The 21,849-nt window shown below is 56.8% G+C and overlaps 1 protein-coding gene across 3 annotated transcripts in view; it reads right to left on the bottom strand.

Annotated features, from left to right (window-relative positions):
* Positions 1 to 1,291: 1,291 nt before the first annotated feature.
* The window catches only part of TFEB (transcription factor EB), a 48,826-nt gene continuing 28,268 nt past the window's right edge, over positions 1,292 to 21,849 (bottom strand). For 2 of the 3 annotated variants that reach the window (XM_055571434.1, XM_055571432.1), the window contains exons 2-9: positions 8,269 to 8,491; positions 7,919 to 8,173; positions 7,336 to 7,413; positions 5,536 to 5,656; positions 5,390 to 5,446; positions 4,603 to 4,678; positions 3,667 to 3,814; positions 1,292 to 2,914 (exon numbers count right to left, since the gene is read on the bottom strand). In XM_055571434.1, the coding sequence (XP_055427409.1) occupies positions 2,426 to 2,914; positions 3,667 to 3,814; positions 4,603 to 4,678; positions 5,390 to 5,446; positions 5,536 to 5,656; positions 7,336 to 7,413; positions 7,919 to 8,173; positions 8,269 to 8,475 (1,431 nt within the window). In that variant the 5' untranslated portion in view covers positions 8,476 to 8,491 and the 3' untranslated portion in view covers positions 1,292 to 2,425. The remainder of the gene's footprint in view (positions 2,915 to 3,666; positions 3,815 to 4,602; positions 4,679 to 5,389; positions 5,447 to 5,535; positions 5,657 to 7,335; positions 7,414 to 7,918; positions 8,174 to 8,268; positions 8,492 to 21,849) is intronic. The other variant, XM_055571433.1, reaches the window with a different exon arrangement.

The raw sequence follows: 21,849 nt of genomic DNA, 5'->3' as shown, positions 1-21,849 counted from the left end.
TGTCTGGAAAGGTGTTGTGTACCACATAAAGAGTGTGGATGAAGACAGCATTCTCTTCTTATTTAATCAGAGATGTTCATACCCTGCAGTCAGAAACTGTTGACCGACTCCATTCCAGCTACTAGCTAAGGGTTGCACAGACCAGTCTCAGACACGTGAACACTTTCTGGTGGCTTGCTGAAATTCTGGAGGTACTCTGTTTATGCTGAAATCAAACGGTAGGATTGCAGCTTGAAAAGCACAAGCAAGCGGAGACTGCTCACCTTCTGGCGACGGCCCACGCCTGGCTCTGAGCGCCCTCTTGTGGGCAGAACCCCCACCCACACCCTCAGTACTCCCTGCTGGGCCGTCCAGACCCTGCTTCCCAAGCTGCAGGTGCTGGCCAGGCGGAAGGAACCTCGGGACAGGAAGCCAGCAGGCAGGTGAAGATACCATGGTCTTGAGGGGCTGCTTGAAGAAGCGGGAGGGCAGCGCTCTGCTTCCTCAGAGTCAGTCCCCAGGGTGAAAAGAACGAACAGATTGGGGGAGGAGAGAGCCTCAGTGGCCTGAAGGAGGGCCTCGGAAGATTTCCACACCCCCACACCTCCCCCAGCCAGAGCTCAGGACCTGCCTCAGGAGAAGAAAGGCTCCCAAGCCATGGGCAGGTCCCGGCTGTGGGGTGGGGCCTGGAACGGGAAGGAGGTGCCGATGCTTGTGCGAGCTCCAACTCACAAAGTCATCCACGGCTCCATCTGACCTTGAGATTAATCCCCTGCCCGGCTGTCATCAGCACCCACACGCCCGGCCCTTTCCACCTCTCCCTCACACGTTAATTGCTCCAACGTTGATTTGATCTCCCGTTCTGCAAGGAGGAAATTGCCCTCTTAGCCATTTTCATCCTGGGATTTTTTTTTTTTTAATTAGGCCCCGTTGTCCTCACAGGGCCCCAAAAGGGGAAAGCCATTTTGATCTTTGCCTGAAGAGACTGTGGCAAGTCGAGGGAGAGGCGGGCAAAGCTGGCAAAGATACTCTCCTCCCTTCCCCCAGACACCCCGGCTCAAGAGGCACACCCCCTCACCCCTCTCTGCCCCAAGCCCATTTTCCCCACCCTGAGTGAGGTCATAAAGCCCCAGGATCTTGGAGCAGAGGCCCCCCGGGAACTACTGTGGGTTGAGGGAGCCTTTAGCCCAGAAAGGAAAGGGTTTGGTGGGGGCGGTGGCGGGGGGCGGGGGGGGTCTCAATGCCTGAGGTGCTGGAGCAGAACCTTCGCCCTGGTGCCACGTCCTTGCAACTGTAGTTTACATGGGTCTCTCCTTCCCTCAACCCGCAGGGCAGAGCCCCTCATAACCTAGGCAGCTGGTCCTGGGCCTTGCCCCCAGAGCAGGCAGCCCACCTTATGGAGAGGAAAGAACTGGGGCTGGGGACAGGAGAAACATGCCCACCGTCCCCGGCCTGGGTAGTCTGGGACCACAGTGCCCAGGAGCTGTAGACTTGGTTTCCAAGCAACAGGGTCTCCCAGTCACCTGGCCCAGCCAACTCAGGCCTCAGCAGGAGGTGTGAGACCAGCGGGGCGGCAGCGCCACCTTGTGGCCATGGGGAGGGACACAGCCCCCAGAAGCACCCAAGACCCCTAAGTAAGGCTACATCTCCAGCTTCCATGGGGCCCTGCTAGGGAGCTGGGGGAACCAGGCGATGGACTCAGTCCCTTCTGTCTGTATCCCCCATCCCTGATCCCCTTCGGGGGCATTTGAACTGTGAGTCCATTGGGTTGACTCCTCCCCGGCATCTGTTGGCCCCCAGACCCCCTCCAAAGAGACAGGACAAGCGGGTACAAAGCACAGTGTTTACTAAAGGCACAAAGTGGGGAGCCTTGAGGGGAGCTGCTCTTCCAGCAGTGACCCCACGTTCTAACTTGAACCCAGCACCCCCTCTTCTGGCCACCCCCGCCCTCACACCACCTGGAGGAGAGCTGTTAGCACCAAAGCGGGGGTGGGGGCCCCACCTGTGGGTGGGGAGAGTGCCAGAAAGGCAAGCCTGGGCACCCCTGGACCAGTCCATGCCTCCAAGAAGGAACTTCTGGACCCCTGGTTCCAATGAGTCCTCCTTCACTGATGGGGGGACCAGGCTCGAAGGTAAGATGTCTTCTTAACTCCAGCACATCCTGTCCCCCCTCTGCGGCGCCCCCTCGCCTTGCCCTCACGATGTCACCTCTGGGAGGAGCCGGGCTGAAGGCCTCTTCCTGCCCAGCCCCATGAAGAGGGCTGCCCCTGGGTGGGGGGCTTCCAACCCACGGGCTGCCAAGCGGGCACTAAGTCCACACAGGGTGCGGGGGCCGACAGGAGGAGTGAGGCCGGGCAGGGGCTACTTCACACACAAGTGCAGCCTGAAGGGTGGGGGGCGGTGGCCCTGGCCCTCCCAGCCCCCAGGCCCGCCCCTGTCGCCCAGGTCACAGCACGTCGCCCTCCTCCATGCTGAAGCTGCTCCTGCGGCTGCTGGCCTTGGAGGCCTCAGGGGACATGGTGGAGAAGAGGGGGTCGGAGGCCAGCGGGAGCAGGGAGTCGTCTAGGAGCATGAGGTCCAGATCTTTCTTGGACAGGTCAGGGAACGGGGAGGCATGCTCTGGCCCCAGAGGTTCGGGGTAGCCCGGGGGCCCTTCGTTGCCCCCGCCCCCAAAGCTCAGGTTGTGGCTGAAGTCCAGGTGGTGGAATGGGGATGGTGGCTGGGGTGGCTGGGCTGGAGGGGGCAGCGGGGCCTGGGGCGGCAGAGCCGGCAGTGGCTCAGGGTCGGGGACCTCGGCCCCCAATAGCAGGGCCTCCCCTGGGCCCTCCTCGCTGGGCAGCTCCTGCTTCACCACCTGCTGGGCCAGCTCGGCCATGTTCATGCCGGAGGGCGAGGTGGTGGGCAGGCCGTGCACCCGAGCCTGCATCTCCAGCTCCTGCAGGTGGGACAGACAGAGGTTGGAGGCGCCCACCCCTGGCAACCCCCTGCTGCCCACCCCAACCCCCGCTGCCGCCCTTGACCCTCCCTTTGTGGCACCCAAGACCACAAAATATCTCAGCTGGGAGCAAGCGCAGGGCAGCTCTAGAGTCTTCACCAACGTGTTTTCCAGCTACAAGTCACAACTCATTAGTGGGTTGGGAAACCACTACAGTTGAGCCTTGACCAGCTCTCTTTCTATTTTTTCTTTTAATTGAAATAGACTTGCCTAGACTAGACCAGACTAGAAATTATCAGAATGCATTGCATCTATTAAGGATGAGGGTTCTTTCATGAAACTTTGATTTTTTTTCACTTTGAGCTGACTATGTGGGCTGGATTGCAATGTGAATTGTATTATCTACCATAAGAAATAGAAAATCTTTGAAGCTGCAGGCCAATCGCCCTTTATATAGGCGACCAGTGTCAGGCCCAAAGAGGACAAAAGGGCTTCAACAACAGAGCCAGGACTAGGTGGCTCTAGGTGGTAGCATGGACTTTCCCAAGCCTTTGTTCTTTCTCTTGCTCACTTGGCGGGCACTCTCTGTTACCCAACGATAACATCCTGACTGATAAGTCTTCCTTCCCCATGGGGATCATCCCTCCATCTCCAACTGCAGAAGTGTAAGCACCGCCCCTTACAGGGCTCAGGACTCAGGCCAGGGGTCAGGAGTCAGAGCCACCCAAGAGGACCAGGTTCAAGACCCAGACCTGGATACGGAGCCAGAGCTGCTTGTTGGTCATCTCCAGGCGCCGAGAATGGTTCTCCAGCTCCCGGGACTTCTGCAGGTCCTTCTGCATCCTCCGGATGTAGTCAACAGAGGCCTTGAGGATGGTGCCCTTGTTCCAGCGCACGTCCCTGCAGGCCAGGCAGAATCAGAGGCTCATGCTCAGAGGAGGGGGCTAGGACCGGCCAGGAGCTTCGTGGGTGGGCGTAAAACCCTGCTGTGGCTTCAGAGTTGATGTCGCCTATCCCAACTTTGCCCCAAACCCCAGAGCTGACCAACCCCTATTTATGGAGGAGGCCAATGTCCATCTGCAAATGAGCAAGTGACTGTGGTGCCGCCACCCACCTCGTTCATCCCAAGAGAAAGGCTTAGTCGCTCGGTTGTGTCCGACTCTTCGCGAGCCCGTTGGACTATAGCCCACCAGGCATCTCTGTCCATGGGATTTCCCAGACAAGAACACTGGAGTGGGTAGTTGTTCCCTTCTCCAGGTGATCTTCCCGACCCAGGGAGGAAACTCAGGTCTCCTGCATTGCAATCCCAGGAACCAGGCAATTCGGAGCAGCCTCCTTCCCCAGGCCTCCCATTCCTGCCACCAAAACCCACACCTGTTCTCCACCCTCACGACTCCTGATCCCAGACCACCTCTGCACCAGTCTGGTGCCTCAGCAAACTTTCCTAGCATGACTCCTCCTCCAGGAAGCACCCCCTGACCCTACCCTTACTTCTGGGACCTGGACTCCTCCTTCCTGTCTTGAGCCTTTCTTAGTTGGGGGATGGAAGGTTCTTCTTTCCCCAACAGATGATAAGATCTTAAAGAAGCTAAAGGGGATTCTCTTCCCATCCCTTCCCCCTGGCAACCAGCAGATAATACCTGTGAGCTGCTGCCCTCCCCTCCCCTTCCTCCAGGAAATCCACTCACAAATCATTGGCCTTGGGGATCAGCATGCCCAGCTCCTTGATGCGGTCATTGATGTTGAACCTCCGTCGCCTTTCAACTAGAAGTAACAAATATCGGGGGAAACAATTAGGGAGATGAGGACCCTACCTGGGAAGAAGGGTCCAGCCCAAGGAGGGACGCCTTAGTCCTTCTGGGAAGGAACTGGTGACCAACTACATGGGCGAAGAGCCAACTCATTGCAAAGACCCTGGGAAAGACTGAGGGCAGAAGGAGAAGGGGATGGCAGAGGACAAGATGTTTGGATGGCATCTCTGACTCAATGGACATGAGTTTGAGCAAGCTCTGGGTGATGGTGAAGGACAGGGAAGCCTGGCACGCTGCAGCCTGTGGGGTCTCAAAGAGTCGGACACGACTGAGCAACTGAATAACCACCACCACCACCAAACGGGGTGGCTGTGGGGTTAAGGGGGTTGGGGGCAGGCCAGACATGATTAAGGAGGGGAAGACTGTAGCAGACAAAGCTGTCTGGAGAGGCCTCCCTCCACTGCTCAGAAGGCTCCACGCCCTAAAGAAAACAATCTGATAAACTCATTCCCTCTGAAGTTCTGGGAATTTTATGAATATCTCTTCCCTGGAGCACCTCTCCCCCGCCTTCTAGCAAGGACTGGTGGAAAGAGGCTGAATCCAGTCATGCCAATGCCAGGATTTTATAGCCTCCTGTAAGGAATCCTTCCTAGAAGCTGCAGGTCAGAGGGTAGCTTTGGAGCCAGCCCAGGTGAGAGGAGGAAGAGAGGCAGGGGAGACTCACTGAGGTTGTGATTGTCTTTCTTCTGCCGCTCCTTGGCCAGGGCCCGGCTCTCAGCATCTGGAAAACAAAAGAGGAGAGCTGGGAGGGGAGGCGCTGGGGAGACACAGCCGGGATGGGGGGCGCTCCGGGAGACAGCGGGGCGGTACCTGTGAGCTCACGCTTCTGCGTCAGGTCGGCTGGGCAGGAGCTGCTGGTGACGCCCACCAGGGAGGCGGTGACCTGGGGGTCTCCACTGTACACATTCAGGTGACTGCTGGACAGAGGCAGCTGCAGGAAGAGGCGGGAAGAAGACTCAGTGAGCGGCCCCGTTCCGTAGGGGCCTCTCCCCAGGGCCCATTGCCCCAGGAACAGCGATTCCCCGGGAACAGCTGGGGAGGCCGCGCTGGGGTCAGAGTCCGGGCAGAGTCCAGAGCTGAAGAGGCAGCCCCTGCCCTCAGCGAGCAGCCACCTAGTGCTGCCAGAAGCAGCGGCGGGAGGGGAGATAGGGCCTGTAGAAGCCCGGGGGAGGGGCACCTAATCTGGAGTTTCTAGAAGGTTTCCAGAGGGCATGGTGAGGAAGGGCACTAGAGGCAGGGGGTGGCTGAGCAGAGAAGCAGACCGGAAGTAGCTGCCAGAGCGCAGAGCGTGATGCAGGCGATGCTGGGGGACCTGGGAGGGCAGGTTCCACTTGCAGAGACTCTGGCGCTTGGTGAAAGGCAGCCATTGAGGGGTTAAATGGGGGCCCCACCCCACAGGAAAATATCTGAGCTCTGGAAAGATCTCCCACCACACATTCACGAAAAGCAAAATCACAGGCCCAGAACCCTGCAGGGTACAGGGGGAACCACCGACAGGGCCAGCCGCTGTGCCCTGCCCTCTCCCCTCTCCAGCCCTCCACGGCCCTGCTGGCAGCAGCAGGCTTCCCATCCTGCTGAGCCACATTGGCACCAGGGTGGCGGTCCTGGAGAACTGACTCCCTGACCTCCCACAGCGTCAAGGGCTGGGGCCCCAAGGGCAGGAGTGAGCAGCGAAGGCTCATGGAGCTCCAAGAAAAGGGGAGAAGATGCCCCAGTTTCAGCTGCTCAATGTAAATACCTGTCCCCCGTTGCACAGAACTCGCCCCCATGTCTTGCCTTATCTAATTTGCCCACCATCCTCTGGGTAGAAGGCACCATCCCTAGGGGTTCAGAACAGTTAAGGGACTTCCCAGGGTCACAGCTGAAGATAGGCATCTAGATTCTAAGCCTGGCCCCTTCCCACCCACCCAGGAACCTGTAGGGAGAGCCTGGACCATGAATGCTGCTAAGAGGCTGCTGGAGGCAGGGGACCAGCAGGCCAGATAGCGCTTCCCCCTCAGAGGGAGGGGCACAAGCCTGTGCTCAGCTGGGCCCCGGGATTAGTAGAGGCGTGTGCATGTGTGTGAGTGGCTCAGTCGTGTCCGACTCTTTGGGAACCCATGGACTGTAGCCCACCAGGTTCCTCTGTCCATGGGATTCTCCAGGCAAGAATACTGGACTGGGTCGCCATTCCCTTCTCCAGGGGATCTTCCCAACCCAGGAATCGAACCCAGGTCTCCCGCATTGCAGGCGGATTGTTTACCAGGTAGAGGAGAAGAGCCCCATATCCCAAAGGAACTCATCTGCTCCAGGCCTTCCTGGAGCCACACTGCTCCCCTCAGCACCAGTGCCCCCCACCCGCCCCATCCCAACTCGGGCAGCCCTCCCCAGACACCCCTCCCCGCTGAAGCCCCAGCACGCACACAGGCTAAGGGACATGTCTCTGGATGCACAATTCTCCCGGGCCCGGGCCCTCGTCACATGGTTGGATGGAGGCGACTCTCATCTCTGCAGCAAGACACCATCTCCGCCCAGGTGAGGACCCTGTCTCTAGTTCTCTTCTGGGTCACGGCTCTTGGGGGGCCTCTGCCCCTCCCCCTAACATACCCGCCCTGCCCTGGCCAGCAGTACCGTGTTGGGCATCTGAGTTTCAGGATTGATGAAGCCCAGGACATCGTCCAGACACATAATGTTGTCAATGACATCAAACTGAAACAGAAAAAAAAAACAAAACAGTCCCTTTGTGGGAGAAGGCACTTGGAAAAAGGCAGAGGGAAAGGGGTACTGGACAGCCACGGACCTCAGGGACCTTGGAGCCCACCTCACCCCACCCGCTCATCTGGGGATAAGGGAACAGGCCCAGAGAGACCAGAGCTGTCCGGGTTCCCCAGGCCCCAAGGCCCAGGTTAGGGCTCTTCCTAAGGAGCCAAGTTGCCTGGGGAGATTGCTTTATACCCTCTGTCAGGACATGGCTTTGCAGGTGTGCTGGGCATTCTGGTATGAATCTCTTGTTTCTTCCTAGCAGAGCTTTCCGAACTAGGGATGATGTTTCTCCTGGGAGAATGGGGTTCCCCGAGGGCAGGGCTGTGTCTCCCCTCAGACCGGGGCTCCCTGAGGGCAGTGCCTTGCCTCTGCCATTAGACTAGGAGCGGCAGGAGCACAGCACGGGGCCCCAGCTCCACTGGTGGCAGGCACGGGCCAGCTCCTCACTCACCTCCCGCTCGGGGTTGGAGCCGATGTGCAGCATGGCCATGGGGCTGTTGGGAGCACTGTTGCCGGCTGAGGACGACAACACGTGTGCGGGCCGCACGCCTGGGGAGGCGGCTGGCAGGGGCTTTGGGGAGCCCTGGGCGGGGCTGATGTGAGCAGCAAACTTGTTCCCGTAGGTCTCAGACAAGTACTCCCGCACCTTCTGGTCCCGGGACTGCTGCAGGTGGTAGGAGGTGGGGTTCTCCAGGTAGGACTGCACCTGGGAAAAGGCGGAGGAGGCAAAAGGTTTCAGGCCGGAGCTCCGAGGGACCAGGGCAGGGGGTGGAGGGGGACGGCCCGAGCCCCAGGCCTCACCTTCAGCACCTCCCCGGGCACTGGTGGCGGAGATTGGAAGTGGATGGGGGTGTTGATGGCTGGAGTGGGCGGCCCCCCCAGCTGCTGCTGCTGCTGCTGCTGCTGCATGTAATGCATGACGGCCTGCTGCTGCATGCGCTCCCGCTGCTCCTCCTGCTGCGCCTGCTCCCGCATGAGCTGCATGCGGAGCCCGATTCGCGACGCCATGGCGGCTGCCGGCTCCCTGGGGACAGGAGAGGGCAGGGCAGTGAGGCAGGGGGCCCTGCAACTTGCACGGGGTCTCAGGACTTCCCTGGCGGTCCAGTGGTGAGGACTCCAAGCTTCTACTGCAGGGGCCCGGGTTCAATCCCTGGTCTGGGAACTGTGTTCAGTCGCTTCAGTCATGTCTGACTCTGTGACGATCCCATGGTCTGTACCCCACCAGGCTCCTCTGTCCATGGGGATTCTCCAGGCAAGAATACTGGAGTGGGTTGCCATGCCCTCCTCCAGGGGATCTTTCTGACCCAGGGATTGAACCCACGTCTCTAATGTCTCCTGTGACTTCCCTGGTAGTCCAGTGCTTAGGACTCCATGCTTCCACCACAGGGGTCCCGGGTTCAATCCCTGGTCTGGGAACTAAGATCCTGCAACCCACATGGTGCAGCCAAACACAAACACAAAACAACAGCAAAAATAAGCAAAACAAAGTGCATGGACTCTTGGGGAAGAGACCAGGACAAAGGTGACCGCATTTCACGGGAGAAGGGAGGGCGCGGGAGATTTGCTCAAGGTCACTGAGTAAGTGGATGGCAAAGCCGAGACTTAAATCCAAGTCTGCTGGTTTCTTGGGCCAGAGATTCGTTCATGCTCCCTTCATTTGTTCTAGTAGGTCAGCGCCCCAAACTTGGAGTTAGTCTTGACCCCTTTCTCTCTCTCATGCCACCTGGTAAGCCTGCCAGATATGACCCCAAATACATCCTCCTCTGCTACCGCCTCGCTGCCCCCAGGGAGGGCCAAGCCTCTGCCATGCCTTACCCGGCTTCCTGATGGCGCCTCCTAACCTCCAGCTGGCCCCACAACATTCTACTTGCAACTCGATAATTAGAGGGATCCTGTTACAACCTAAGTTAGAGACTGTCTCTCTTTCGGTGCAGACCTCTCCATGGTTCCCATTTCTTTCCGTGTAAAAGCTGAAGTCCTTCCCATAAAAAGCCCTCTCTGATCTGTCCCCACCTGATGGTCTCTTGTGACCCCATCACCTCCTACTCTCCTCCCTGTTCCACCTGTTCCAGCCACACCTAATGCCTCAAACACACCAGGCATGTTTCCTGCCTCAGGGCCTTTGCACCTGCACTTCCCGCTGCCCGGGCTGCCCATCCCCCGGACACCACCATGGCCCACTCCTTCACCCCCACTGCTCAAGTGTGTCACCTCCTACCCTGTTTAAGATTGCAAAACCAGCACCCCAACCCCCAACTCTATGCCCCTTCCCTGTTTTATGTTTCTCCCTGTCACTTATCACCATCTTAAATATTATGCATTTTTGCTCAGTTATTTCAATTCATCCTCTATCTCTCTCTCAGCAGGAATGCAAACTCCCCCCAGGGCAGGCATTTTGTCTGTCTTGTTCACTGCTGTGCCTCAGGCCTCTACAAATGTATACAGGGAATGTTTACTATTTATGAACCAGAACTGGCCATCCAGCACTGAGCCAGCTGTAGGCCCTGAGCTCGTGGCATCTACAGTCCAGTAAGTAAGAAAGGCAAGTCCCTGGGTCACTAACCCCGCACAGAGAGGGTCGCTTCAGGGCACCTCATCCTCCCTGGGTGCAGTGAGGGCACTTGGTAAACTGAGTAGGTAAGTGGTGGATCAGCACAGGACTGGCAGGTCAGCCGCAGTGTAGACCAGAGGCCAGGGCTGCACACCAACATCCTAAGAATGAGACCCATACATCTGGGGGGTGACAAAGGAAAGCAGTACAGGCTGACATGTTCTGCCGAGTGCCAGACATCAGACTATGTTGGCACTAGAGGAAGGTACTGGTAAATACGAGCTTCCTGGGTGGTGCTAGTGGTAAAGAACCCACCTGCTAATGCAGGAGACATGGGTTCAATCCCTGTGTTGGGAAGATTCCCTGGAGAAGGAAATGGCAACCCACTCCGGTATTCTTGCCTGGAAAATTCCTTAGGCAGAGGAGCCTGGCGGGCTGCAGCCCATGGGGCCGCAAAGAGTCAGAGACAACTGAGTGACTGAACACACATTGGCAGATATTCAGTGCAAATCACCAGATCGTGGAACTAATAATAATCTGCGTCCTATTTGAGCATTCACTGTGTGCTGGGCAGGGTTCCAGACACTTTCACCTCAAACAGCCCCCTCTGGTAGCTTTGGTTATTATTCTCCTCCTACAGATAAGGAGAGACAGTGGCACAGGGAGGTTAAGTATGCTGCAGCGGGAATAGAGCCGGGACGCAATGCCAGTCTGGCTCCCCGGCCCGTCGTGGGCGGGGGTGGGGGTTCTGCAGACCGTCATGTCTCCGTGTAGAGCTGGGAAGGCGTTTGTCCCAGGTTGCACGTCTGGTTGATCCAGGGCCAGGAATGGAGCCCCAGCCACCTGACCCCAGGCCAGGGCTCCCTCTAACCACCCTGCAGCCTGCCCTATAAAGTGGAGCGGCTCCGTCCACCTTGAGGGCTGAGTAGTCAGTGGCCATTACCTCATCTCCCTTCCTCGCTTCCTGCCCCCTTAGGCTAGGAATTCCTGAAGAGGCTGCTTCAGCCCCAGGGGTCTCTGGCTGGCTCCCAACAGGACAGTCGCCATGGAGAAAGGGGCAGACACCCCCCTTCCCTGCCCTCCTCTGTCCTGTGGCAGGGACACAGCCGTCCTGTGCTCCCACAGAGGGGTGGCCTGTCTTTGGCCCTCCTCCCCAACTGCAGCCTTGCAAACCTCAGGGCTCTGACCCCGGCCCACTGCCCTCACAGCTGCACCCCCTGCCTCCTCACACAAGCAGTGAGCAGGAACAATCTGACTTCAGTTGGCCCAAGCGGGCGGCGAGGCGATGCAGACACTGGGCCTGGCAGTGCCAGCCGGCCCCGGGGGGACTCGGGGAGAACGAGCCCCTTGTTTCTTTGACAAAGGGCTGGGCGAGAACCTGGGCTCGGGCCCCGGCTAAGCCTCTCACTGGCTGTGCCAGCCTCAGTTTGCTCATTTGTAAAATGGATGCAGGAATCCCACGTGGGGTCTAGGAGAGCCTTGGGGAGAGGATGCTGAATTGCAAACCGCGAGGTAACTGTGTTTCAGAGGGTGTCAGACACCTTAGCCTGTCCCCTGTCCTCTAACAGAGGGTGGCTCTCCCACCTGCACCCCCATTGCCAAAGCTGTCACCCCCCACAGAGTTGCTGCCACCCACTGAGTCGCAGCCCCATCCTCTGCCCACCCCACCTCTCCACCTGGGTTGCTCCGGGTGTGGTGTGGCTCGGTGGGATGCGTGTGGAGTTTAGGGTGGGGCTTGAGGGGTGAGGGGATCCAAGGGCAGACGGGGTGGTCCCGGAGAGGGGGCAGATGGTAGTGGCTCTCCTTGCCTCGAGGCTCCCCTCCCCACCAAGCCCCAAAGCACATGTGCTCACGCAGCGCCTGAGGGCCACGCACAGCCTCCCCCGTGCCCAGTGTGGTCAGGAGGGGCTGAGAGGAGGGACATGGGAAATCCAAAACGTCCCAGACCCTCCCCAACATCTGACCTCAGACCTGCCAGGCCTGGAAAGGGTCCACCATGCATAACTCAGTAACACTGGGAGCCTGCCTCTAAGCTGAGTCTGGGTTCTAGTTTAGTTGTGACCAAGATGGGCTCCTCCGTCCATGGGATTCTCCAGGCAAGAATACCAGAGTGGGTTGCCATTGCCTTCTTCAGGCTAACAGCCCTTAGGCGTTCGATAATGGGTAGATCCTGCCTCCTCTCTGAAGCAGTGCCCTTCTCTGGTCAGGGGCCAGAGCTGGTTTCACACCAGCCTGTGTGGGGGCCTCCCTTGTCAGTCATTTACACCTTAGTATGAACAGCTGGTCAGAACCTTTCCCAAGGAAAGATGCGGACAGAGGGAGGGGAAAGATGGGGAGAAATCAGGGAGGAAAGGCAAGTAGAAAGAGGGTCCCAGGACAGGAAGGTCTCAGGTATCAGGAAGAAGATCTCAGAGACACAGCATTGAGTGGACAAATCAAACTGCAGGATAAAATGTACAGCCAGAGCCCGCTGAGGCAGGAAATAAATAAATGTGCAAAGACTGGAAGAATCAGGATGCTTCCTGAATGCTTACCAATGGTCAGGGCTGCGCTAGATGGTTTTCAAATATTAACTCATCTGTTCTTCACAACAACCCGAGCCAGTGACTGCTAGTATTGCCCTCAATTTCCAGGGAGAAACTGAGGTGCAGAAAGGTGAAGTCATTGGTCCAAAGTCACATATCTGATAAGTAGCAAGATGGCGATTTGAGCCAGGCGGCCTGATTCACAGCCGCCGCTCGTTATGCACTCATCTGGGCCCCCGACATTCAAACTGTTCACTGTGGCTACTTCTGGGAAAGAGCGGTGGGCTGGGAGGGGCAAAGAAGGGTTCTTAGAGTTTCTCATCCCACTTTCGAAGCAGTTAACTCTTAGGATTATGAAGACATGCTATTCGTACAATTCTTGTGTGTGTGTGCGTGTGTGTGTGTGTGTGGTCGCACCATGAGGCATGCAGGATCCCAATTCCCTGACCAGGGGTCAAACTCGCACTCTTAGCCACGGAAGCACAGATTCCTAACCAGTGGACCACCAAGGAAGTCTCTGTTGTTCTTTAAAAACAAGGGGAACGGAAGTAAGGCATTTTCTAGAGGTTTGTGAGGGGCCCAACTGGCTCCCAGTCATGTCCAAAGGTGGGATCCCCCAGGTCCACCTGGAATCTGGCCCAAGCCCTGCCTTGCTCAGTGCAGTGGTTATTAGGCCAGCCAAGGACGCTGGGTGGAGACACTAAGTGGCCTCTGGAAGCACAGGTCAGGGTCAGAAGCCACATGCCAGCACCCAGGGCCCAACTCAGGTTCCCCTACAGCCCCAGACGCCAGCCTTTGGAGGGGATGTGATCTTCATGGAGGGCCCCCCAAACAGCCCTGAGCTGAGGCGCGTCCCTTCAATTGCGTGCGGGGCCTGAACTGCCTTGGCGACTTTTCTTCCTTCCAGGTGATCTTTTAAAAAATACGAGCAGGAAGCAGAAAACACATAGAGCCTCAAGAGCCAGCAACTCCATTCTTAAGTGTCTGCCCAGCAGAAAAGCATCCCTGTGGGCACCAGAGGACACGGACTAGAATGTTCACAGCAGCGCTATAGATAGTGGCCAAAACTGGACACCACTCAAATGTCCATCAACAGGAAGATGGATAAAGAGGTGATATCTCCATGCCCTGGAATGCTGCTTAGCGATGGGAATGAACCAACTATTGCTAAACACAACTCAGATGACTCTCACAGACGTTAACGGTGAGCAAAAGAAGCCAAACGGGCGTACAGAGTGATTGATATACACACGGTTTAGAAACGGGTAAAACAAATCTTTTATGTTAGAATTCAGGATCCTGGTTACCCTTGGGGGCAGTGAAGGGGAGGTGACACAGGACAGCTTGGGGTGGGGGCTGGGAGGACTAGGAATGTTCTGTAATTTGATGCGGGTATTGGTGACATGGGAGTATCGAGTTTATGAAAATGCATCCAGATGCTCACTCAACAATTTGCACACTTTTCTCTAAGTGTGTCGTACTTTCATTAAAATTTTACAGAAGAATGAGGGCAGACCTTAAAGAATGTAAAAGAAGAGTTGAACAAATTACCCTTCCCCTCCCCCACCCAAGTGTGGCTATGACTTTAAAATGCCTTTGGTACCAGGCAGCTTCAACACCACCGCCCAAGGGTAGCTTGGTATCAAAGCCTTTAAAAATATCAAAGCCTTTAAAAATATCCACTAGCTCGAGGAAGAAGTCTCAAATACAAAAAAGGCTTTTATGCATAAAGATGTCCATCACATTCTATAGAGAAAAATAAAAAATAATCTCAATGTCCAGCAATAGGATGGTTAAATTATGTTGCGTTCTGGAATTCTCTGGGGGTCCCACTGGTTAGGACTCTGCACTTTCACTGCTGAGGACCCAGGTTCCCACGTTCAATCCCTGGTTGGGGAACTAACATCCCACCAGACACAGGGTCCAAAAAAAAAAAAAGGTTGCGTTCCTCCTCGTGGAATGTTGTGTTTATAATAAGTAACACACGGATATGTCAAGTGACAAAAAGTAGTATGCAAAGTTATATATAAAATCTGATCATCATTGTGTAAAATATGTGTGAAAAAACCTCTTGGGAGGAAATAAACTAAAATATCACTGACTTCTTTGGATGATGAAATCATGAACAATTTTTTCTTTCTTTTTACCTTTTGGAATGTTCTTTTTCTGTAATGAACATGTATATCTTTCTAATGAGGAAGAATAAACTAATGCTTATGGACCAGGTATGGACCTGTTTATGCACCAGGTATGCTTAAATACATCTTATTTATTAATAATTATCACAATCACTTTATGATATGAGTACCAGTACTATCCTCCCCGCCCCACCCCCCTTTATAGATGAAGAATTTTGTACAGAGAGTTTGTCACCTGCCAAAGGTCGCAGAGCTAATGAGCGGCTAGGCTGGATGCTGGCAGTCTGACTCCACCACCCTAATCCTGGGGCTTAGAGTTTGGCCCTGGTCCGGCACTTGGGGCAAGGTGGTCACATTTTATTTTAGGGATTCCCACTGAAGAAGCCCCCCTCCAATTAAAGGGTTTCAGTAGCTGATCTCTTTCATCTAGCTCAGGGGCCAGAGGGTCCTGGGACAAGGGAATGGTCTGGAATCCTCAAACACAAGCAGAAAAAAATTCTGCCCTTCCTCAAAGGGCAGAGATAATTTCCTGTATTCCTAGGAAAAAACATTATGTCTGGCGGCTGAAACAACAAAGTGTGGACCCAGCTCAGAGGCCAGGGTGCCTGGTTAAGCCATTTATTGCATTCTACGCCTCTGCGGTCGGAAGAAGTTTTCTTCTGATCCAGTCTGTTACAAACCACCAGCTGTGTGGGAGCTGCCCAGCTGAGACGGAGGGGAAATCAAACCAATCACTAAAGGAAGGCCTCCTGAACAGGTGCTGAGGCTCCCGGAGGCAGGGGGATGGACCCCACAACCTCCTGGGTAACCTTTCAGCCTTGGGAAGGGAAGAGAGGGGAAGATTCCAGGACTGGGGGTTGTTTTAACTTCTCGGAGCCCCTTCTGGCAGAGGGCCTGGCAAAGGAAGGGCTGATGAACTAGGAAATGGACAAGAGTGTCCACAGAACCCCCACGCCTTAGGACAAGGCTGTTCCTAATTATCAAGGCGGTCACAGGTCCCCAGGGGGCCTGGGGGGGCATCACCTGGGTGGCACCCAAAGAGAGCTAAGGGTAGGGAGGTGTCATAAGATCGGTCCCCAGGAGCCAGCATACCTGCCTATAAGATGATGTGGGGAAGTGGCAGCAGGATGTCTGGGGATGAATTCCAGACGTGGGCCTGACTCAGGGTCCGAGCCTAGCCTCAGTCTTTCCATCAGCCAAGTGGGACTTACCAGCTGGGGAACATCTCCCACAGAGCTGCTGTGACCTAAGCTGGGATGCTGCGTGGAGGCCTCTGCAAGTGTGAAATCATGGGCACGGGGGGGTGATGTCACCACTGGGTCACTGTTAACCATCGCTTCATCCATGCCCACCGGGGGCATCCCTGGGCCAGTCTCCTCTTTCTGTTATTTATTTTCTTTTGAGGAAAGGGTCCCCTCCATTCCTCCATCCATTTACCTATCAGGGCCCCAGGTAGGGGGAGCCCTGGCTAGTGGTCACCTAGCTTCTATCTCTCGTTACAGACTGGCCAGAAGAAGCAAGGCTTTGGCCAGCTTTTCCCAGACACCCTCTTTGTTTCCTGCCCAGAAGCCTTGGGTTTTAAAAGATTTTCTTTCCAAAGTTTGTCTATGATACGTAATTCACTGCAGTGCTATGGGAGAGGCGGGTGGGAAGCAAGGAAGCCTACCTCCCTGGGTTCTAAAGAGATCAAGAGCAGGCAGAGTAGTGCCTGTGCTGGAGACACTTGGGTGGGTGGCTTGTTATCATCTTAGCTGGCCCAAGCTCCCTTGGGAGTCATGAAAAGCAACAGTGAGCCCTCTGGCTGCCTCCAACATTGAAAGAAAGCAACTGGGAGTCACACTTGCTCTGGTAGGTGTGACCCGCAGGACACTGCAGGGCTGGGGGCAGGGAGAGCACAGTCAGGGGCTTGTTGTTTTTTTGGGGAGGGGGCCATACCATGTGACATGCAGGATCCTAGTTCCCCACCCAGAGATCGAACCCGCATGCCCTGCACTGGAAGTGTGGAGTCTTAACCACTCGACCACCGGGGAAGTCCCAGGGGCTTTAGACAACCTGAGCAACCTAGACAGCATATTAAAAAGCAGGGACATTATTTTGCCAACAAAGGTCCGTCTGGTCAAGGCTATGGTTTTTCCAGTGGTCATGTATGGATGTGAAAGTTGGACTATAAAGAAAGCTGAGCGGTGAAGAACTGATGCTTTTGAACTCTGGTGTTGGAGAAGACTTTTGAGAGTCCCTTGGACAGCAAAGAGATCCAACCAGTCCATCCTAAAGGAGATCAGTCCTGAATATTCATCAGAAAGACTGATGTTGAAGCTGAAACTCCAATACTTTGGCCACCTGATGTGAAGAACTGACTGATTTGAAAAGACCCTGATGCTAGGAAAGATTGAAGGCAGGAGGAGAAGGGGATGACAGAGGATGAGATGGTTGGATGGCATCACCGACTCAATGGACACGAGTTTGAGTAAACTCTGGGAGCTGGTGATGGACAGGGAGGCCTGGTGTGCTGCAGTCCATGGGGTCGCAAAGAGTCGGACACGACTGAGCGACTGAACTGACTGACTGACTGACTGAACACAGGCAGGAGGTGGAGAGGTTGGAGAGGAAGGAGAGGGGATGTGAAGGGCAGACACCGGAGCTCCCGGGCCGCTGAGTGGCCTCCAGGGTCCACGGCTCAGGCCATCAGCCCCACATCCCGGCTCACATCCCGCAGGAAAGGGTGGGAGCTGGCGCCTCCTGGTTGGCCCCGGGCAGGACAAGGGGGGCAGCTTCAAAGGCAATCCCAGACCAGAGAGGCGCCCGTCTTGTCCCCGAGGGACCAGCTGGTCCCTGGCAGGAGGCCGGCCCCAGGAGGACTGTCACTGCGCTTTGAAGGATGGGGGCCTCGGGTGGGCAGGGGGACACGTGGCTGAAAGAAGCAGGGAGAGGAGAAACCAGAACAGTCCTGGGAGGCGTCTGCCCTTGCATAGATTCAGGCAGGCCACACGCACAAACACTCTGCCGTCTGTCTCACACCCAGACACACACAGTGCAGAACCCCTCACCCTGCCGCTCAGCGGGGAGCTGCCCCCCTCCTGGGTTGGAGCAGGGTGAGGGGGCCGAAACCCCCATCTTCCCCTTCTCCCCTGCAGCCCATGCCGGCCACCCCATCCCCTTGAACAGCCTGCCTATGGTTCACATGGTTTTGTTCTCCGGTTGTTTCCTGGTTACCGCCAGTCTCCCCAGCTACAAGGAAGCTCCCAGAGAAATCAGCTTTCTTCCCCAGAACCTCCGCCCCATCCCAGCCGGCAGACTTCCCAGAACGAGACTCGGGGCCCTGGGAGGCTGCTCGTCCAACCACCCATCACGTGCTCATTTACCACCTGTTCACTCATTCAGCAAACAGCCCGAGTCCCCTCCGTAGACCAGGCAGAGTGCTGAGCACATGACCTAGATCAGACCTCACCCGTCCCCATGGACACTTCCCAGGACAAACAGCTTCTGCAGATGAGAAAACCAAGACTCACAGAGGGGTTCCGGGCCCTGGGCAAGGTCACACTACAAGGACGCGGTGAAGCGGGCAGACCAGCCCAGCTCTCTCCTGCAGGTGTATGGCCACCACCAGCTCCAGTATCAGAAGGAAACCAGGGGTGCAGAGGGAAGAAGCCTGGAGATGGATTATTGTCCCCGTAAACTCCCAGCCCTGCCTCACCCCTCACCCTTTGCTGTCCTCAGTGAATCCTATGGAGGGCCCCGAGGCCTGCACACCCAGGCCTCAGCCCCGAGAGGCCCCAGGACACAGGCCGGGCCCGGCCCACCTACAGGCTCTCTGCTGCTACACAGCCAAGACGGATCCAGGCCCAGGGCTCAGGAGACCGACCATACATCGGGATCTCCCTGAGGCAGTTAATGTGGGCCACGCAAGGGCCTCAGGGGGAAATCATATCAAACAGGCTGGACAGAAATGCGATTGCATGGCCTGAAGTCCTGACACTGGACGGCAGTGGTGTGTGTGTGCGTGCAGAGGGAGGGGCTGGGAGGGAAGGACAGCCCACAGGTGGCGCCCCAGACAGGAACGGGGCCTGAAGAGCAGGGGTGTCAAGGCTGGGTCTCCAAGGGCTTCAAGCCCCGCCCCCCCCAAGCCCACCCAATCCCCTCCCCGTGCTAAGTTCTGTGGGTGGTAGGTCAGCCTGTAAGGTCATCAATGCCCCCACCAGGGAAGCTGAGGCCCAAGACTCCACCTGGTTGGTCACTGCGTGCCATCATGGATTTGGGGCCCAAGAGTTTGGAGCCTCTGGAATGAGTCTGTTCCCAAAGGGCCGAGTAGGATTGAAAAGCTGTGTTTACCTGTCCCACCGCTCAGCTGTGTGAGCCCCCTTGGGGTACCTCTCCCAGTTGGACCCCTGGTTGCTCATGTGAGGGGGCAGGGGGTCTGGTGGTGGGCTCCCTTCCCGCTCTTTCCGGGCAGGTGCAGGGCTCAGGCCACACAGATGGTCCGGGGCTGGATGCCCGCCGAGCCGCCCTGCAGGCAGGGGACAGGGAGAGCCGTCTGGGGCGCTGTCTCGGGAACTCTCTAGAGCTGCAGCAGCCTCGGGGGACCCAGTCTTCACTTGTCTGTCTCCTTAGGAGACAGCAACCGCTCCCCAGCCCCAGTGCCGGCCTCTTGGGCAGGGCAGGCCCGCTGACCCCAGTGTGAGAGGACACAGCCCGCCGCTGCGAGGAGCACACAGCTGGCCTGCGGAGCGGCCTCTGGCTCCAGACCAGGGGCCTCGCTCCAAACCCAGCCTTCTCCGCCCCAGGGGCGCCCGGCTCCTTCCCCTGCCCTTGGGGGCTTCCTCTGCTTCCTCGCGGCTGCAGCCACCTCTCCGGTCTCCAGCCTCCCTGCCCACCATCCACTGCAATGAACTCCTACTGTTTGGCTTCTGCTTTCAGAATTTAATCTGCCTCTGAGGACATCGAAGACAACATCTTTAAAACTGAAGCATCCAGGCTTTGCCTAATACAAGAAGACTTTGGAAGAGAGGAGGGGCAAAGGAAGGAAGAAAGACACCTATGAGCCCTGACAACTGCGTTAAATTCACAGAAGGTGGCCCGTGGCGTCTGGGAACAAACCACCAGGCATTCATTACTATTTGCCCTGCTTCCTTTGTGCAGTTCTAAGCTGATACATGGTACTGATGTCATCCTCAAACTATACACCACTGAGGATGCAGTAATATACTCCCCATTTCACAGAGGGAGCAACTGAGGCAAAGAGGCTGACAGCTTGCCCAAGGTTGCATGACAGTAGGCAGTGGAGCTGGGGCCCCTGGTCTGCACACCCAACCTCCGCCTGCAGAGCCTCATGAGTGCCCGGAGCCTGGCCGCATGCTGGGTGCCCAGGCTGGGATTCAGCCTGGAAAGGGCCTGAGGAGGCAGGGAGGGAGTCATACGGCTCTGGGCTAGGCAGGTAGGGCTGGACGCTGCTCCCTGCGGTCCAACCCCTCTGGCATCCCCTCAGATACATCTCTGCCTTCTGAGTCTGCTCCCGGGAAGATGGCTGGGTTCAGTAAAATGCTCATATGCTGTGGACCCAACAGACCAAGAGCTCGTCTGGCTTTGTGACACTCTTCTGCTGTGTGACCCAGAACAGGTACTTAACCTCTTGGAGGCTCAGTTTCCCCATCTGTAAAATAGGATGGCAGTCATGCCACCTCCTTCAGAGGAGGTGAGGGGAATCAAAGGAGCTGGAATGTGTGAGGTGCCTGGCACCTAGGGGGTGGCCCATGAAGGTCAGTTCCCTGGCAGGGGGAGCAGTGTCCACCTGGCTGACTTCACCACTGAAAGCATGACCCACAGGCCATCACATCCCCGAGAGCTGGTTAGAAATGCAGATTTTCAGGCCCCAGCCCAGACCTATGGAGTCAGACACTCTACATTAGCACTTTAACACGGCATCCCAGGAGATTGGTGGGCACATTAAGGTCACTTCACTTGCAGCTTGCTGGGGCTTGATCACTTGCGGGTTTCAAATGCGACAGGTGGGAGAGGGAGCCGCGAGGTGGAAAGAGATGCTTAAAGGGACAGGCACAGGCCTTCAGAGCCCCACAGTGAACCTGAGCAAACAGCCCAAACTCTCAGGCCCCGGGGCCAAGGTGGAGCTGGGAATGAGGGCTCCAGGCCGGCTGGACTCCCCATTACCCAGTGCCGGGCCTCTGGTCGGGGCAGGAGGTGAACAGCCTACAGGAACCAAAGGGAAGCTGGTAAGGTTCCCTGTGGGGGGAAGCAACCCAGACAGGCCTACTCACACACATACACAGCATCTCCTACACAAACCATTGCACACGTGCGCATGTGCACACACACACACACACACCCTGCCCCAGAACTTGGCTGCCCAGAGAACAGCCCCAGCAGGGAGCGGACAACTCTGAGGACAGTCTGTGCCTGTAAGCGGTGCGTGAGGTGTGCGGGCTGCGGGGGCCCCTATAGCCGGCCTGGATGACCATTCTACACACCCCCACTGCTTGGCCCCTCCTTTTCACCTGCCCGAGTCCAAACGTAGCCGAGCACCGAGAGACCCAAGATTGGCTCCCCTGAGCTTCAAAGGGACCCCACATTCTAACTGGTTCCCTTGCAACGTGCCCGCTGATGGGCCCCCACCCCAGGTTGCTGGATGGTAGATAGCAGGATGGAGCACTGACCTCAGGGTTTCCCCAGGAGGCGGCAACACCCAGTGGACGGAGCCCACGGCCGTCTCCCATGCATACACGAGTAACAGCAAAGCCCACCCTCTCCCCCAGCCACATAGCTTCAGGAGCGGCAGGGACCTCCACCCCCGGACCCACGGGTGGGTAGCAACACTCTCACCCAAACACCCTCAACTTCAGCTCAGAAACACACACCCACTGACCTCTTTCACCTCCGCAGACTGGATGGCCAGGGGTCCCCAGGCTCATAGGGCTCCAAAAAATTCTAACATGTGGGCCCTCAAGCAGGCCTGGGATGCCCAAGAGAGAACCCTTGACTAGGGGGTGACTTGGGGCTGCTGCAAGGTGCATGATGTCATGGGTCCTGGAAAGGCCCTTGGCCCCCAAATATCCCCCCTCCGCGTCCGGAAATCCCTCCCAAACCTCTAAGAGTCACTGCCGGGAGAGGCTCCCACCTGAAGCCTGGTCAGCTCACAGCCCCGGTGAGAGGCGGCCGA

The sequence above is a fragment of the Bubalus kerabau genome, chromosome 3 (genome assembly GCF_029407905.1).
Source record: "Bubalus kerabau isolate K-KA32 ecotype Philippines breed swamp buffalo chromosome 3, PCC_UOA_SB_1v2, whole genome shotgun sequence".
NCBI classification, from domain to species: domain Eukaryota; kingdom Metazoa; phylum Chordata; class Mammalia; order Artiodactyla; family Bovidae; genus Bubalus; species Bubalus kerabau.
This window is presented reverse-complemented; position numbering and strand designations above follow the sequence as displayed.